This window comes from Drosophila serrata, unplaced genomic scaffold (genome assembly GCF_035046125.1).
Source record: "Drosophila serrata isolate PLE 108 unplaced genomic scaffold, ASM3504612v1 contig_272, whole genome shotgun sequence".
Classification (NCBI taxonomy): domain Eukaryota; kingdom Metazoa; phylum Arthropoda; class Insecta; order Diptera; family Drosophilidae; genus Drosophila; species Drosophila serrata.
Genome location: NW_028257170.1, coordinates 6,339,682 through 6,356,272, shown reverse-complemented (window position 1 = coordinate 6,356,272; position 16,591 = coordinate 6,339,682). Strand labels below are relative to the sequence as shown.

Sequence of the window (16,591 nt, the reverse complement as noted above, 5' to 3'; positions counted from 1 at the left end):
TTAAATTCTTGCTTTAAAATAATGTTTTTAAATATGACAAAATTTGAAGTAAAGTTCTTAAAGTATTCCAGCACTTCGCATATATATTGTAGTATATATCTTTATATGGTTCAACCAGACATTCGATTGCTGCAGGCAGCAGCAGCAGCAGCAGCAAAACAAGGGCAAACAATAAAATAAACAAACAAACAAGCACGCACACATGACAGACAGGATGGTTGGCTGGATATATATATATATTTTTGAAGTCGGGGGAAATCGGGGAAGACCTCTAGACAGCCAGACCTGCATTAAATAAATATGTGCGTAATAAAAGGCAAATAAAATGGGAAAAGGAATGGCATGCCATGGATCGCCGAGAAAGGCAGAAAAGAGCAAACCAATTGAAGTGTGTCGCGCCAATCGAGCCACAACACAACCCAACACAACACACACAACAATTGCAATTTGTATTAATTTTATTGGTTTATTATTATCAGCGGCGACGTAGCCGCGATTGATGCCATCAGACGGTGTTCGTCGCTCGATTGAAAGCGAGTTAATTTCATTTACTGATTTGTGGCCAGCCGCCGTCGCCGGTGTCTGGGGGGGAGGCGGGTAGGGAGGAACCGCCTCCGGATGCATGACAGGGGGGCGGGACTACACCCTCCGTAATCGGGAGATACCGCCTGGCCCATTCACCGACTCCGTCCGCCGATTCTGGGTCGTAATCAGCATTATTCCGTGAGTCTGAAGCTGGCCGATGAACTGCAATTGCCCTGAGATTGTGATAACTCACTCTCACAGCCAACATTTTTGAGTATCAGATCAGGCACGTGTTGTATTAGGGAATTTTTTTATTATAATGTTTAAAAATCATATATAGATTTTTAATTAGTAACCAGTGTTTGTTACTTAAAAAAAAAAAATTAAAAAATTTAATAATGTAATTCTAAGAGATGTGATTGTTTTCAGGATTTTTATCTAAAATGTTTGTAAGGCATTTATATGTCTTTTTGTATATTTACAATATAATTTAGGATAAAAATTTATTTCATATTATATATTTTATTAATTTAAAATTAGAAAGGGAGCTAACTGCAAGAAGCCGAAATGTGTATACCCTTGCATTTACCTTTAGGATCATGGATTCGAATGTGCTATAGATCATAACTGAGCCTAAAATGCATTTCTCTCGTTTTGGAAAGCTTTTCTGTGTATCTAGAGGATTAGGGTAATACTTTATTTGGCCTTAATAATTTAAAAAATGTTAAATTTTATAACTTTTTTTTTGACAATTTTAATGAATACTTCATTAAACTATTTTATAATTATACTTTCCTTTTGTTTAATAAAACTTTAAGTATTGAGATATATGTATATATTAACTTGATCATCTCTCTCCCCATAAACTAATTGCATTTAAATACCCTGAATCAAGGGCACTCTGTAAATATATATGTATATATTCCCACTGACTCAACTTAGTTGCGCCAGAATCGGCCTTCCCCATTAACCACCGACCCCCCGCGGATGTCCGGCGTTATCGTCTGCGAATTTCCGATCGTTGCTCCGCGTTGCGTTCAATGAACGCACTTTCGGCGCTCAACGCACGCGTCGTTCACAAAAAAAAATTATAAAAAAAACTGTCCAGATAAAAAAATGTAAGGAAAGAAAAAAATACAACAAAAAATTACAAACCAAAAAATGGAAACAAAATACAAAATGTAAAAAGAATGTAAAGAAAAAAAGGCACAAGAAGCTCTGTGCATAATACAATAATAATTTCGTTTTACAAAATATAAAAAAATAACAAAAAGAAATACAAAAAAGTACAACAAATAAGTGCAGCCAATGGCCGCTGCAAAGGAAAGGAGGAGCACCAGGAGGTGGAGCTGGAGCAGCAGGAGAAACTTGCCCAGACAGCGATCCCAATCCCGATCAATGCACCTTTGCCAAAGGTGCAACGCCTTGGCAGAGTCGTCTCTTTATATTCCAGTATATACACACTCGCACACACACTCGTCTGGGTGTGTGTTTGTCTCTCTCTCTCTCTGAGTGTGTGTCTGGGCATGCAGTGACGCACGAAACGCGATCACGTTCGCATTTATTAAAAAGATGGTCGCTGTTGCACCAGCAACTGGCTGAATCGAAGAACTTGGTCTCCGGACTGGAATTGTGGCCAAAACTACTACGACTGTTCGAGGAGACAAATGTGGGTAACATTTGCCTAGGCAGAGTAACAGAAAAAAAGGAAATATATATGTACATCTGTATATAAAAAATTGGGAAACCCAAGAGAAAACCTCGAGGTAAAAAGGGACACTTTTCCTTAGGGAATTTTGTTTAAGTAGAAGTGGATATGGTAACCTAATATTTAATCTATATAAGAAAACTCTGGCAAGCGGGTACCCTATTAAAAAAACTATCTAAATTCATTTTATACATATATAAAAATTATTTTCCTTTAGGATGCATTTTATAGTAATACACGCTATCATTGAGAGCCTTTAAACATTGTGTGAGGACAAATCTTTATCAATTATATAGATTAATCTATTAAATATGGCATAATATGTTATTTTTAATTTAGGGTATAAATATACATTTTAAAGGTTTCTATATTTATTAATTTATTTAACTAAAAGTCTAACTAAAGCTTATATGTATCATTATTGCAGTACAGTTAAAAGTTTTGTCGAAGATCAATGTTTGTTTTGTACTTGAATTAAATAAACGTTTTCTACCTTAATCTTCATTTAACTATTTAATACGATTTTTAAGATTTAAATAGTAGTAAAAAAAAGTACAATAATGTAATCTTTTTAAAATGTAGTTATTTTATTAAATACATAAATTAATACCAAAGAAAGGTTTTATTGCCAGACAAACAGCAATAATAATAAAACTGAAACTAATAATACAGTAAATTCTACTAAAAATTGTATTATATATTTAACTATAATTTAAGTTAAAAATATAATTGTTGTGCATATTATTTTAACCAATTGCAAGCTAAACTTCAAATTATTTGCCTGCTAGACCTTTTAGAAGTAAGAATAATAATTTATAAATTAAATAGTTAAATCTGTTTAAAATTAAACCGTGTACACATACTGTAAGAAGTATAATAATTTATAAAAAAAATAGTTTAATTCTTTTTTAAATCATATAGTACAATTTTAGGTAGATTAAACTATATAATTTACAAATTACTTTATAATTTAATATTGATTAATCTCTTTTTATGCATTATCCTCTCTTGATAGGGTACTTAAACTATAGATTGTTTGCCTGCTAAACATTTTAAAAATAGTCTAAGAAGAATAATAGTTTATAAATTATACAGTTAAATCTATTTAAAATTAAAGTACATATTTTATAAGTTCTCCATTTTTCTTATTATTTTTTATCCTCTCAAGTTAGTGTATTAAAACCCCGCGGAAGGATTAAAAAAACTTGACCAACATGTGGCTCTCGCTTGGCTATTTTTAGACTCGCCTCGCTATCTGTCTGGATGTCGGGAGAGTTGGGATCTCGGGATGTCTGGCTGCTGCCTCATCCTGGCCAACTCAGACCACAGACGAGTTGCACTCTCCAGTAGTTGGAAGGAAGGTGGATGCACTGCTGCCCAGGGTCTCTTGGTTCATTAACTGAGGCCGAGTCTTAATCAGATTTGTGCGTGAAGTTCGGCACTCACCCGGGGCCACGGGCAATCGACCGACAAGAAATGGGTGGGATCTCTCTCTCTCAACTCATCCATGGATCCATGGATCCCTCGATCCCGGCTGTTCTGCAACAATATTTTAATAGGGGGGAAGAACAGCAAAGAAAAAAAATCATACAAAACGTCTGGCGAGTCAGAAATGCAGCAAACTGTCTTTCCGAACCAGTTTTCCCCCAAAAGCCAAAGCCAAAGCCAAACATCTGCGGAAGCGTGGCACTATAAACAATATTCTTTTAATTTTTTGCGTTGCGTCGCTTTCTGGTTCCTTGCCTCTCGTCTCGCAGATTTCGCAGCAGACAAATTTATGAGCGTTAAGTGAAGGCCAATAAAATTCTTTTTGTCTGGAGTGTATTGCTTGCTGCCGGCCAGTTTTATTTCCATTTCCAACTTCTTGGTCAGACCTCACTTAAGTCATCTCTTCCGCGGGCAACATTCATTTTACGGGTTTCTCTTTCGGTATCGTTTTTATATTTTCATATATAGGTACGTTGTCTGGTTTATTTTGATTTTATTTTTTGTACCAGGCAAATCGGGAAAAATTGATCTAAATTCCATAAGGTTTATAGAAATTTATATCTGATAGCAAATTTATAATACTACTTTTAGAGAAAATTGTAGTCAATAGAGGCTAAAAAAATAATCACAATGAACGTTTAAACAAAACTTCCAAAAACACACATAATCAAACTAAATTGGAATAAAATTCAAATAGGGCTTTGCCAAACAATTACCTATATAATTGTCGATTCTCATCAAATTGCTATAATGATACAAGTAATTAAAACGTTTACTTGCCGTAACGATTAGGTGAAACAACTATATATACACATATTAAAAAATATGAAAAGCAACAGTTCCTGAAGGAAAGTGAAATGTGGATGATATGGTTAACGTTGGCCTGCTCTGCCACAGTAAGATAAGTAATTTATTCATTTATTTTATTAATCATTTATCTCAATTTCAAGAGCACCTTGGCGCATGTGAGCTTTACCAATTTGAAGTGTGAAAGTCATGATAAGAAATTCGCCCAATTTGAGACATGTCACATCAAGGCAGTTAATCGCACTCATAAATACATTGACATATATGCAAAATTAAAAGTAGTTCCAGTCTCAAAAGTTGAGGTGAGTTCGAATATCCTTAAACTAAAAGATATACGGTTTTTTTAATGTATCTTTCAGTTAAAACTCGAACCTATGCGTTATGATAATGGCTATAATCACTTCTTATTGCCAATGACCTTTGATTTGTGCAAGTTTTTGAAAAACCCAACTGCCAAATCAATGATAATTCTAAAAGAGATTTATTCCACCTTTGTGAATGTATCAAATATGAATCATACTTGCCCCTACGATGTGAGTATATATCTTTACTTTCTATATATCTTATATAAAACTATATACTCTTGCAATATTTAGCACGATATTATTGTCAGTAAAATGTTTACTGGCAATTTGGAGAAGGGTTTCACTTCATTTCTGCCAATACCACATGGGGATTATGCCATCTTTTCAAAATGGTATACTCGAAATATCCTGCGAGCCACAGTTAATATATACCTTCAGATTACTAAATAATATATATTTGTAAATTTGATCAATAAATGCTATGATGTAAATATCATATTATTAATTTATATTTTGATGGGATTTGTTAAGTGCTTACAAAAATCAAATTAATAAATAACTGTATAACATCAAAATCCACTATTTAAGATATATTTACTTATTTTGTATATAATTTTGACTTGTTCCTTAATATATTACAATAAATTAACTATTTCTTTTATATATATATTTTAAAAGGGGATTCAAATGTTTTCTTTTTTTCAAGTGTATGCTGATGATATATCATTAGCAAAGCATGCCTAAAAATGGCTATTAGGCTTTGGTAATTATTTTTCCATTCAACCAAAATGTAAAAAGAAAAACATTTCAATTTTGGAGTTTAAGTGGAAAAGTTCCACTATGCATAAAATATTACATTTATTCATAATTTCTGGTTATCTAACAGTAAGACTCAAAACAAATAGTATAATAAGAATATAATTTTTATATTTTCCCATCAAGGCAATCCTTAGCCATGTAACTTTCACAAATCTCAAATGCGGCACATCGGACAAGGGTTTTTTTGATTTCGAAAAATGTTATATAAAGGCAGTGAATCGTTCGCATAAGTATATAGATATTTATGTGAGTTTAAAGAAAGTACCAATGGACAATGTCACGGTAAGTTTTAAGATAATATTGAAATAATGCTGCCATTAAATTCTTACGTGATTTGCAGATAAACGTAAAGCTAATGCGTTACAATAATGGCTACAAGCCCTTTTTCGTTGACGTGACTTATGATGCGTGTAAGTTTCTGAAGAATCCCAACAAAAATCCTATTGTAAAAATGTTATACTATGCATATGTGAACAGCTCCAACCTAAACCATACCTGTCCTTATAATGTGAGTAAATGGGATATAAATTAAATTAAGATAAAAATATAGTTCATTTATCAACTTTAGCACGACATAATTTTTGATCATTTCTGGACTGGAAACTGGGAAACTGATTTTGAAAAGTATATTCCAACCATAAACGGTGAATATGGAATCTTCAACAATATTTTTCAAAATAGCATTTTTCGTGGTTATATAAAATTTTACATACGTATATCGGGTAGGCAACAAGACTAGATTGTCATTAAATAAATTAATTAAAATTATAAACGATTTTCCGCGCCCATATAACTATATATAACTATATATAAATATATATATATATAACTATATATAAAAACTTTATTGTCATATAATTTACATGTTTAAAGTCCATATATAATGATTTCTATGTATTTAATAATATTATATTCATATAATAATTGAAGTTTGTATGCAATAAGTTTCAATAAAGTTATTAAAAGATTTTTAATTGGTTTCTGTATGGTTTTCACTTGATCCATTCGGTTACACCCATCAACTTTAAACTGTAAAATTGCCAAATTTAAGCAAGCAATACAAAAAATCAATACCAATATATAAGTATTGCGTAGAGACAAACATTTATTAACACTGATTTTTAAATTTTAGCGAAAGCTACTTTTGGTAAATGAAAGCAATTAGAATATATACTTTTTATGTGTGCACAATTATAAAGTTTAAATTTTATGGCTATTGCACATATTAATGACATTTTTTATTTTAAAAATCTAAGATCCAATTTATCAGTGAACCAATGATTTTGAACAGTTTTAAACACAATGTGGAAGTTGCTAGTATTCGGTTTGTGGATAACTCTGCCAAAGGTATTCGAATAAAATCATTAAAATGCAAAATACATAATATTATATCTATATCAGATGGGTCTGAGTCACGTTGCATTTACCAACTTAAAGTGCAATTCCTATAATCCGGAATATCTTGTATTTCCAACTTGTCAAATAAAAGCGGTCAATCGAACGCACAAGTATATCAGTATATACTCAGAATTTTTCGAATTGCCCATTTCTACAGCTTGGGTAAGTGTTAAAACAACCAAATTATATATATATATTTTTTTATCTGATGTGGGTTTCAGATAAAGCTAAAATTACTTCGCTTTGATAATGGCTACAAGCCTTTCTTTTTCGATATTTCCTACGATGGATGCAAATTTTTAAAGGACCGAACGAAAAATCCCCTTGCCAATTTGTTTTATAAAACGATTGCCAACAATACCAATTTAAATCACACGTGTCCCTATACCGTAAGCGAGATTGAATTATTTATAAGGTTATATTATATAGATCTAATTAGAGATCCATTTATAGCACAATGTGATATTGGAAAAGTTGTGGACAGGGAATCTGGAGAAGGATTTTGGACACTATGTACCTTTACCAAATGGTGATTATGCTATATATACCGAATGGACTATCGATGGTGCTCTACGTGCTTCAATTAAAGTTTATATGAAATTGAATTGAAATCGATAAATAGTCCAGGAGTTAAATAGATCTTTATATGTAATTGTGCTGCTTAAATATGTTAATGATTTGACTTATGGGGCTTCTAAATGATATACTTTTTTTGCTTCTAGTTATTATATTTGTGGGTCTTAAAATACCCAAGAAATAGTATTTCAAAATTACTTTTATACCAAGAAGTTGTAAAATACTTAACGTTTGCTAAAAGCATTTATTGTTGAGCATCAAATGTTTTTAGGAAGTATCACCTGTTTCCTGTGCTTTCTAAATACATTCTGCTTTAATTCAGAGCCTTTATTTCTATCTATCTATGTACCTTTACCAAATGGTGATTATGCTATATATACCGAATGGACTATCGATGGTGCTCTACGTGCTTCAATTAAAGTTTATGTGAAATTGAATTGAAATCGATAAATAGTCCAGGAGTTAAATAGATCTTTATATGTAATTGTGCTGCTTAAATATGTTAATGATTTGACTTATGGGGCTTCTAAATGATATACTTTTTTTGCTTCTAGTTATTATATTTGTGGGTCTTAAAATACCCAAGAAATAGTATTTCAAAATTACTTTTATACCAAGAAGTTGTAAAATACTTAACGTTTGCTAAAAGCATTTATTGTTGAGCATCAAATGTTTTTAGGAAGTATCACCTGTTTCCTGTGCTTTCTAAATACATTCTGCTTTAATTCAGAGCCTTTATTTCTATCTATCTATGTACCTTTACCAAATGGTGATTATGCTATATATACCGAATGGACTATCGATGGTGCTCTACGTGCTTCAATTAAAGTTTATGTGAAATTGAATTGAAATCGATAAATAGTCCAGGAGTTAAATAAATCTTTATACGTAATTGTGCTGCTTAAATATGTAAATGATTTGACTTATGGGGCTTCTAAATGATATACTTTTTTTGCTTCTAGTTATTATATTTGTGGGTCTTAAAATACCCAAGAAATAGTATTTCAAAATTACTTATATACCAACAAGTTGTAAAATACTTAACGTTTGCTAAAAGCATTTATTGTTGAGCATCAAATGTTTTTAGGAAGTATCACCTGTTTCCTGTGCTTTCTAAATACATTCTGCTTTAATTCAGAGCCTTTATTTCTATCTATCTATGTACCTTTACCAAATGGTGATTATGCTATATATACCGAATGGACTATCGATGGTGCTCTACGTGCTTCAATTAAAGTTTATGTGAAATTGAATTGAAATCGATAAATAGTCCAGGAGTTAAATAAATCTTTATACGTAATTGTGCTGCTTAAATATGTAAATGATTTGACTTATGGGGCTTCTAAATGATATACTTTTTTTGCTTCTAGTTATTATATTTGTGGGTCTTAAAATACCCAAGAAATAGTATTTCAAAATTACTTATATACCAACAAGTTGTAAAATACTTAACGTTTGCTAAAAGCATTTATTGTTGAGCATCAAATGTTTTTAGGAAGTATCACCTGTTTCATGTGCTTTCTAAATACATTCTGCTTTAATTCAGAGCCTTTATTTTTCCTTTTGGAGTACGGAATTTTCCCAGAATCTCTGAAAGCATCACACGAAATAATTCATCAAACGTGGAAGGTAGGGAACTCTCCCATTAATAATAAATTAAACATATTCCCTGGCACGCCTTTGCCTGCCCAGCGCCACCAAAACGCTTCTTCCCCTCTCTGTTATTTGGCTCGTCAGGTTCCTTCTGGGGTTCCTGGGGATACGAATTGGTTTTTGCTGTTCCCCTAATGACCTAGAATACAAATTCAGGCTGCCACCGTTCCCCACATGCCGTCGATTAGCACGAATCCCAGGGCTATCAAGGCTGCCAAGTCATCCACAGGCCAGTCACTGAAACGGAAGCTAATCGCTTGACTAAGTTCCTTAGTCCCCATTCCATGGACTGGTTCAATCTTTAGCGGATTGCGTAATACATACACGTAATATACACAATTGGGGTCAAGAAGATAGCACTAGGGGTTTTCTAAAAAATGCTAATAGCTTCTATAAATAATTTGATACTTTTCAAAAGGCTTTTCTTTGAGATATTAAATTAAAATAATTCGAGTTTGAAGATGAAAATCTATTTGCTTTTAAAAGGTATGTAAGAATATTAATTATAAGAATTATTTAGTTCATCGTTGCCTTAAGAAGCTTAGAGGTTTCCTAAATAATTCTGATAGTTTCTAGAAATAAATAAATAAATAATTTGCATGTTTTCGAGATGATTTACTGTAGGGTATTTGATTGTAATAATTTACGAAATTAAATGGTTTATAATTGGCTAATAAGTGTTTTAATGAATATACCAACTTAGCTGATCTTCCTTGCTTTAAGAATGAAAAATGTTTAATTATTTTAATTGTATTAAATTTCTTTAGATCCATTTTTTTGCCCTCTCCTGTATGCATGGCCTACTGATGACGATGGTGGTCAAGGTGGAAGCTTTGTGGCTTCGACTGTTTGTCTGCCGGATTATAAATGATTTGCCATTAATTCTACACAAATGCCAGGGGCTGGCAGACAGAAAGCAGACTGTCCAGGAGAATATTAACATTTAGCATTGGCCAGGCAGGTAGTCAGTCGGCCAGTCGCCAGTTGCTCACTCAGACAGAAGTGAATAATCAATATCATTTGATTACATTGATAACGCTTTTTGTGCCGCTTTTTTTCTCTCTACCGTATATATGTTTGTATATATTTTTTGGTTTGCTTTGTTCTCTGGGGATTTTAACTTTATCGGACTGCGATTCCCGATATCCAAAACGCTTTCGTCACTGGCGGCATTGCCGAATGTCTAGACGATAGCTCCATAAAATGTATTATTGCCTCATTTTGCTTTTGCTTTCTATACACACTTGGCTGAGAACAAAAAATTTGGGGGTATAATGCCTGAATAATGTGGGGTGATATGAAATATAGTGTCTTTATTCATGGGTAATATAATAATAGTAATGAACTAGGTAAGTTTTTGGAAGGTTTTCCACCTTTAGAACTTTTAGAATTAGGTTTAATATATTAAGTAAGTCTTGGGTAACAAAATAAGGTAATATTTTGTCTTATAAGAAACATTTTTAGATAGAAAATAAATATGACAATTAAATTAATAATTCTTCTAACAATTTTCCATTTTTCTGGAACTTCAAGTTCGCTTATTTTTATATATTTAAAAATATATCCTTGTTTTTTAGGGTATTTCAAGTTCCCCTCCAAATTCTTAGCCTTATTTTTGGCAAGTTTGTGTTTTTGGCTGGCGATTTGAATATTCTTGAAAGGCGTCTGGCGTCTTTGACGAATGCAACGTCAGAGAACTGACGTGAATCGATATTGCTGCCAAGTCGGGTAGGTTGAGGGTCGTCGAAGGAAGAAGCCACCGATGATCAGAGGCCTCAAATGCCGCTTTGGCGACAGTTGCAGTCAAAGTCAAAGGAGCAAAATAAAAACCTACAAAATATACATAAATAAAGGGGTGTGTGTCTCCGTTTTTCCTGGCGATAATAAAGACAAACCATTATAGTTTTTTTTTTTCGCTGCATATTAAACCGATGAAATGAAGCGCAAACTGATTGTGCTGGTGCTGGGGTTATGGTCAAAGCGATTTGCTGGACATGGCATTAAGGGGAGTTCCCTCCTGCATCTCCTGCTCCCAGAGATCGTCGTCTCCATTCCCACCTTTCACATGTAACTGCAGCTCTCGGCGGCAAACTACAAAAGCCTCGAAAAAAAAAGGGGGAAAAAGGCGACCGACCGACGACAGACGATGACGACGACAACGTTTTGAGTATCTGCCGCTCCGCCACAGCCACTGATAACAACTGCAGCGGCAAATCAAGAGGTTAAGATTAGTCTGCAAATCCGAGATCTGGGATACTCTTGATGGATACATAATTCAAGGATATATGGTGACAAGAAGTATAAAAGATTTGTAATATGAAATATATCATATTTATTTAAGAATTTAATATGTTAAATAAGCTATTTATCTGAGCTGCAATATTTAATATTTTAAGTTACCCAAAATCGAATTTTTTAACTCCAAAATCGTTTGTATAAAAAAATCCTTTTGATATACGACATAAAGTCAAAGATTTATGTAAATTACATTGTTATCGAACACAAAACTAATTTATATTAAAAAGAATTAAACCATTTAATTATTGATATTCATGTTCGAATATTTTATAAAAGATCTAATTCGAAATTCTTTAATAGTTTATTTAAAATGTCATTTTAGAGGTGAACTAAATACATTGGTTTATTTATAAGCGTTAGTTATCCTTTATTATGTAAAAAACTTCTTGGGTGTATTTATAGGTTCCATTATTATAGTAATAGTATACATAGAAACCATGCCAGTGAATGATTTTTATTATACATATTTTTCAATCGCCGATATTTTTCAAATATTACTAACAACTATATTTTTATTGATTAGTAGAAACCAACTAGTTTCTTCAAATAATATCGATAAATTAAATCCCATATTCGATATTCAATCAAAACTGTTTCGATGCACTGGCTTATCCTTCTACCAAATTCTGATACTCCCCCTTTTTGCAGGGTATAATGAAAACCTCACAAATAAATAAGGCAAAGGGCGCTGCGGTGTGGCAAGTGAAGGGGGCAGGGGGGGAGGCAGGTGAGTGCAGCGGTGGCGGCGTCATCAAGAGATTGGCCCCAGCAACTGACACACGCACCGAATGTCGCCTTTTGGCTTTTGAAGTTGCTTACTTTGGCTGCAGCTATGAATGTGTGTTTGTTTGTGAGTATTTTTTTTTCGGGCCAAGAGAAGTTTCGGATTGCAAAAGAGCCAAGCAAATGAGATGAGAGGCAGAGATCCTCCTCCTCCCTATCCCGGAACTCTGCCGCCGTCTCAGGTGTGTGTTAATTGCATTAAAATGTTTGTAATTGCTATGCAGAGTCGGCAACGAGCGAGAATTGCCTGCCTTTCTCTTATCTGCAAGAATCTGCGGCATATAGTGAAAAGTCGGGGGGATACTGCAGAGCAGACATGCCAAGCTGTCGTCGTCGTCGTTGTCGTCGTTGGGTCCAAAAATGCCATAGATGCCGCCAAAGTCGTGTAACTATAATTGCCATAATAACATAATATCTTGGGGGCACCAGCACTGGCTCTAGGCACCGGCAGCTGCAACAACAAAAGAGACCCGACAGAAAGGTGTCGAGAGACATATTCTTTACTAGACGAGAAGACTACTCCTCTTCCTCCTCTCTTGGCCAAAAAAGGCAACAGAATGCCGGAATGAGGAGCGGACAGCACCAGCAGCAGCCAGACAATTGTCCCTGTCTTTAGCTCCGAGGCTGTGGAGGTGACATTTTTCTCATGCCCAACGAAGCGAACAGCTAAATGCAGTTGATGGAGCGCCGTCAGCAGTAGGGTGCCCCAAGTGGACACTGTACAGTGGTTTTACGGATGATAATATAATACAATAGTTGCTCCTCATGGTCAATAGCTGATATTGTCACAGTTTTAGTTTCAAGATATCAAGATTCAAGATATATAAACCCTAGATAAGATGGTTTTTCTGTGACTTCTTTACAGGCTGATTTTCTAACAGAATTTCTTGAATTTAGAATAATAAGTTTGAGGTAATGCACAAAAAAATTCAAAGAAAAAATTCCTTAACTTGATTACATATTCTTTTCAAATAAATAAATCCTTAAAAAATCGTATGTAGCTTGTAGATTCTTTCTACAATACTCCTTGTTGGTAGCTCCCAATAGTAGGCAATGTTTTTTTCCTAGTTCCCAGCTATTTATAGTTGTAACTTCTTGCAGGGTATTATAATTTTAGTTAAAAGTTTGCAACGCAATGACGCCCTTATTAAGTAAACATTTTCTTGATCAGCATCAACAGCTCTCTCCCTCTCTCGCTGTCTCGCTCTCTCTATCTCTTTTTATGTATGTCTAACTCCCACTGTGCATCTCTGGAGTTAACTCTGTATGTCGCTCTGCCTATCTCAAGAGGTAGCTCTTACTCTCTCGCTCTCACTTTCTCTGTTCTCTTGACTCGGGAACTATAAATAGAGGCACTTCGTTCGCCGCGACCTTAGTCTGTGCGTGGCCCTCCCAGTGTTTACATCGATAGTGATCGTGGCAGTGATATGATGATTACCCATCGACTCCTGAAATATCATCTGGCCAATGGAATGCAACTGGATAACCAGGAAGAGATCTTCGATACCATGATTACCCTAAATTATAAATCTACCCTGGAAGGATGTAATCAATAACGATCAAGCAAAGGCCACGTGTCCTCTACTGCGGTAAGTCTTAATCATGACAATTATATCATATATGGTATATATATAAACATATTAGATTTAGCTCTGGTAGCTATGCATTTATTTTTTAATTAATGCCCTTATTGCCATGAATCCCACTACTTTGGTCTACTATATCATATAGCTTGTTGTTGGATGTTCAGATGTTTGTATTATATGTTTAGATTATATTGTGTAGCATACATTTGAGGGCGATTTTTAGTGGTTTTAAATCTTTAGCGATTTCTGTTGCTAATTTTTGTAATATTTACCATCTCTTATCTATTCCTTGATCAGTGTTACTTACTTTCTTTCGAAAAGCTAAACCCATAACTGGAATCACTGTACACTGAGCTTACTTTTGGATTGACTGGCTTGACTTTTCCGCATGTTTGGCTCACTGCCTGACTTGTCAGTCACCCCCCTGTCCCTTGTCCACTCCTCCCGCCTCCTGCCCCCCTCTCTCACTCATATCCTTACCCAGTCCGACTGCCTTTTGTGTCCATTTGCGGCATTTAGTTTGGAGTCTGTCATGCCTCGCTCACGTTCACTATCTCATTGCAGTCGCCGCCATTTGGTTAGTCTCACTCCGGCTCCTTTCGGAAAAACCCCCTTGAACATTTTCCACACCTCCCCGCTTTTCCTCTTGCCCCTTACAGCACCGCGTCAGTCCGTCTGCCTTGTTTGTCAAATAGCAACAGAAAAACAGTTAAATGCCAGTTTACCAGTTAAAATCGGAATCAAAGCGAAAACAATGACACAGTAGCTTTAACAGAGCATTTAGCAAAGGGGGGCCGAGAGAGAGAGAGGAGGGGAGAGGAGGCCGTAGAGACGGAGAAATGAGAAGGAGAAACCGAGAGAGACGGGGCTATGTACTGGCCAGGTCGACGGAGCAATGTGAAGTAAGTAGCAAGCGGCAAAGGCACAAAATAAAAAAAAAATCGTCTAGACACAGACTAGACTCCATAAAAATAATTATTATCGGTTGCAATTTCTGCTGCTGCTGCTGTCGCTGCTGTTGCGCTACACTTCCCTGCCCCTCCCCCCCCACGGGAGTCCCGCCCCTCGCATTCCGAAACTCTTTCGACGCCTCCAAAATGTCCATCCATCCAATCCAGGCAAGACCAGACCAGGCCAGACCAGGCCAGACCAGGCCAGACCAGGCCAGTCCAGTCCCACTGACTGAAATCGTTCGTCTCGTCGCTGTCCGTTTCATCTGCCTCACATTACACAGCCAGCTTCAGTTTCTCGTGGTTACACTTGAAGAAAAACTATGAATTTAAGGACTTCTCTTATATACTAAAAGCTTGAAAAATCAGACTCTTCAAAGGTAGTGATAAGTTGTAATTAAACATATTTATTCTATATCTCTTATCTCTTATCTATTCTAACAAATTTCAACACTCTTTCCTCATCTTAAAGCTTAATTTTCTCACACTATTTCCTAGAAATCTGTAAATACTTAAAAATATTCTGCTATCTAAAATTCCTTGAATTACTTTTCCATATTCCTCCCTATATATTTTTTTCCCTGCACACCAACTAAATCTCTCCATTTTTCGTTCACCCATTGAAAAGTTTATTCTTTGTGTTCGTTTCGTTGTTTGTTTGTTAGAGAATGGCCACAGACTCGACCACTTGCCAGTCCTGCAAACTCTGCTCCGCCTCAGCCATTCTCCATTTCTCTAGGGTCTCAGGTCTCTCCAGGCTCCGTAACCAGCATCAGCATCAGCATCATCATTATCATCATCACCAATGCCATACTCATCCCCAGTCCGCATCCTCATCCTCATTCTCATCCTCATCCATGATGCCATTGCAATGGGAAACGAAATGAAACGAAGACGGAAACGCGATGCAAACGCAGACGTCCGCTGCAGACGGAATTGAATATTTAACACCAAATCCCCAGAATGTGGCAAATTGCCTTTGGTATCCAATTGCTCACTGGGAATAGGGACGTTTATGCCCGGAGGGATTTAGAGGGTAAATGCAGTGTCGATGTCTGCCAGGACCTTTATTAAGTCACTTTGAATCCATTGAGAATACTAAAGGCATAAAAAGAATGTTACATTTTAGAAGGATATATTTTTCATTCTTGGTTTTTGTGGGTTTTTTATAAGAATTTTTGTTTCATATAGACATTTTATAAGTATTTTAGGTTCATTCAAGTTTTTATAATATTAAATAGTTATAATAAATTAAATATGTACTTAAAAAAGACCAAAAACCACTTTAAGTATATCTTATCTAACTTGTTGTATTTTACTCAGAAAGCTGAGTCATTCTAGCAATGCTTATTAGAAAAACAATTATATTGTTTACAGTTTTAAAGATCTGTATGCAAATTTTTAATAAAATAGTAAACACTGGTTAAAAAAGGCTTCTGAATTAACATTAATTTCACTGTAATCTGCAATGACATACAAACTGCGTCTTCTTGAAGATAGATTCCTTTATCATTAATTAATTATAATTAATTTAAAATATATATCACTAAACTTGGAAATACAATATACATATTTATCTCTATTATAATTTGCAATAAGAAACTATTTTTCTAAACTATTATTGCCCACAAAATCCACAATAACTGTTTAATTATTTTACAATTGCTGCCCATTGATTTCCAATCTGATTTGTTA

At 34.7% G+C, this 16,591-nt stretch overlaps 3 protein-coding genes across 3 annotated transcripts; all 3 read left to right on the top strand.

The window, feature by feature from the left end:
* The first annotated feature begins 4,523 nt into the window (after positions 1-4,523).
* Positions 4,524-5,324, top strand: LOC110190735 (uncharacterized). The gene is made up of 4 exons (XM_020961357.2): positions 4,524-4,617; positions 4,672-4,830; positions 4,888-5,061; positions 5,125-5,324. The coding sequence occupies exons 1-4, from the start codon at positions 4,579-4,581 to the stop codon at positions 5,281-5,283; spliced, it is 531 nt and encodes a 176-aa protein (XP_020817016.1). The 5' UTR covers positions 4,524-4,578; the 3' UTR covers positions 5,284-5,324.
* Positions 5,325-5,673: 349 nt separating this feature from the next.
* Positions 5,674-6,391, top strand: LOC110190736 (uncharacterized). Its single transcript, XM_020961358.2, has 4 exons — positions 5,674-5,718; positions 5,776-5,934; positions 5,993-6,160; positions 6,221-6,391. The coding sequence occupies exons 1-4, from the start codon at positions 5,674-5,676 to the stop codon at positions 6,389-6,391; spliced, it is 543 nt and encodes a 180-aa protein (XP_020817017.1).
* Positions 6,392-6,954: 563 nt separating this feature from the next.
* Positions 6,955-7,659, top strand: dls (daedalus on 3). The gene is made up of 4 exons (XM_086834319.1): positions 6,955-6,999; positions 7,054-7,212; positions 7,272-7,439; positions 7,504-7,659. The coding sequence occupies exons 1-4, from the start codon at positions 6,955-6,957 to the stop codon at positions 7,657-7,659; spliced, it is 528 nt and encodes a 175-aa protein (XP_086690445.1).
* Positions 7,660-16,591: the final 8,932 nt, after the last annotated feature.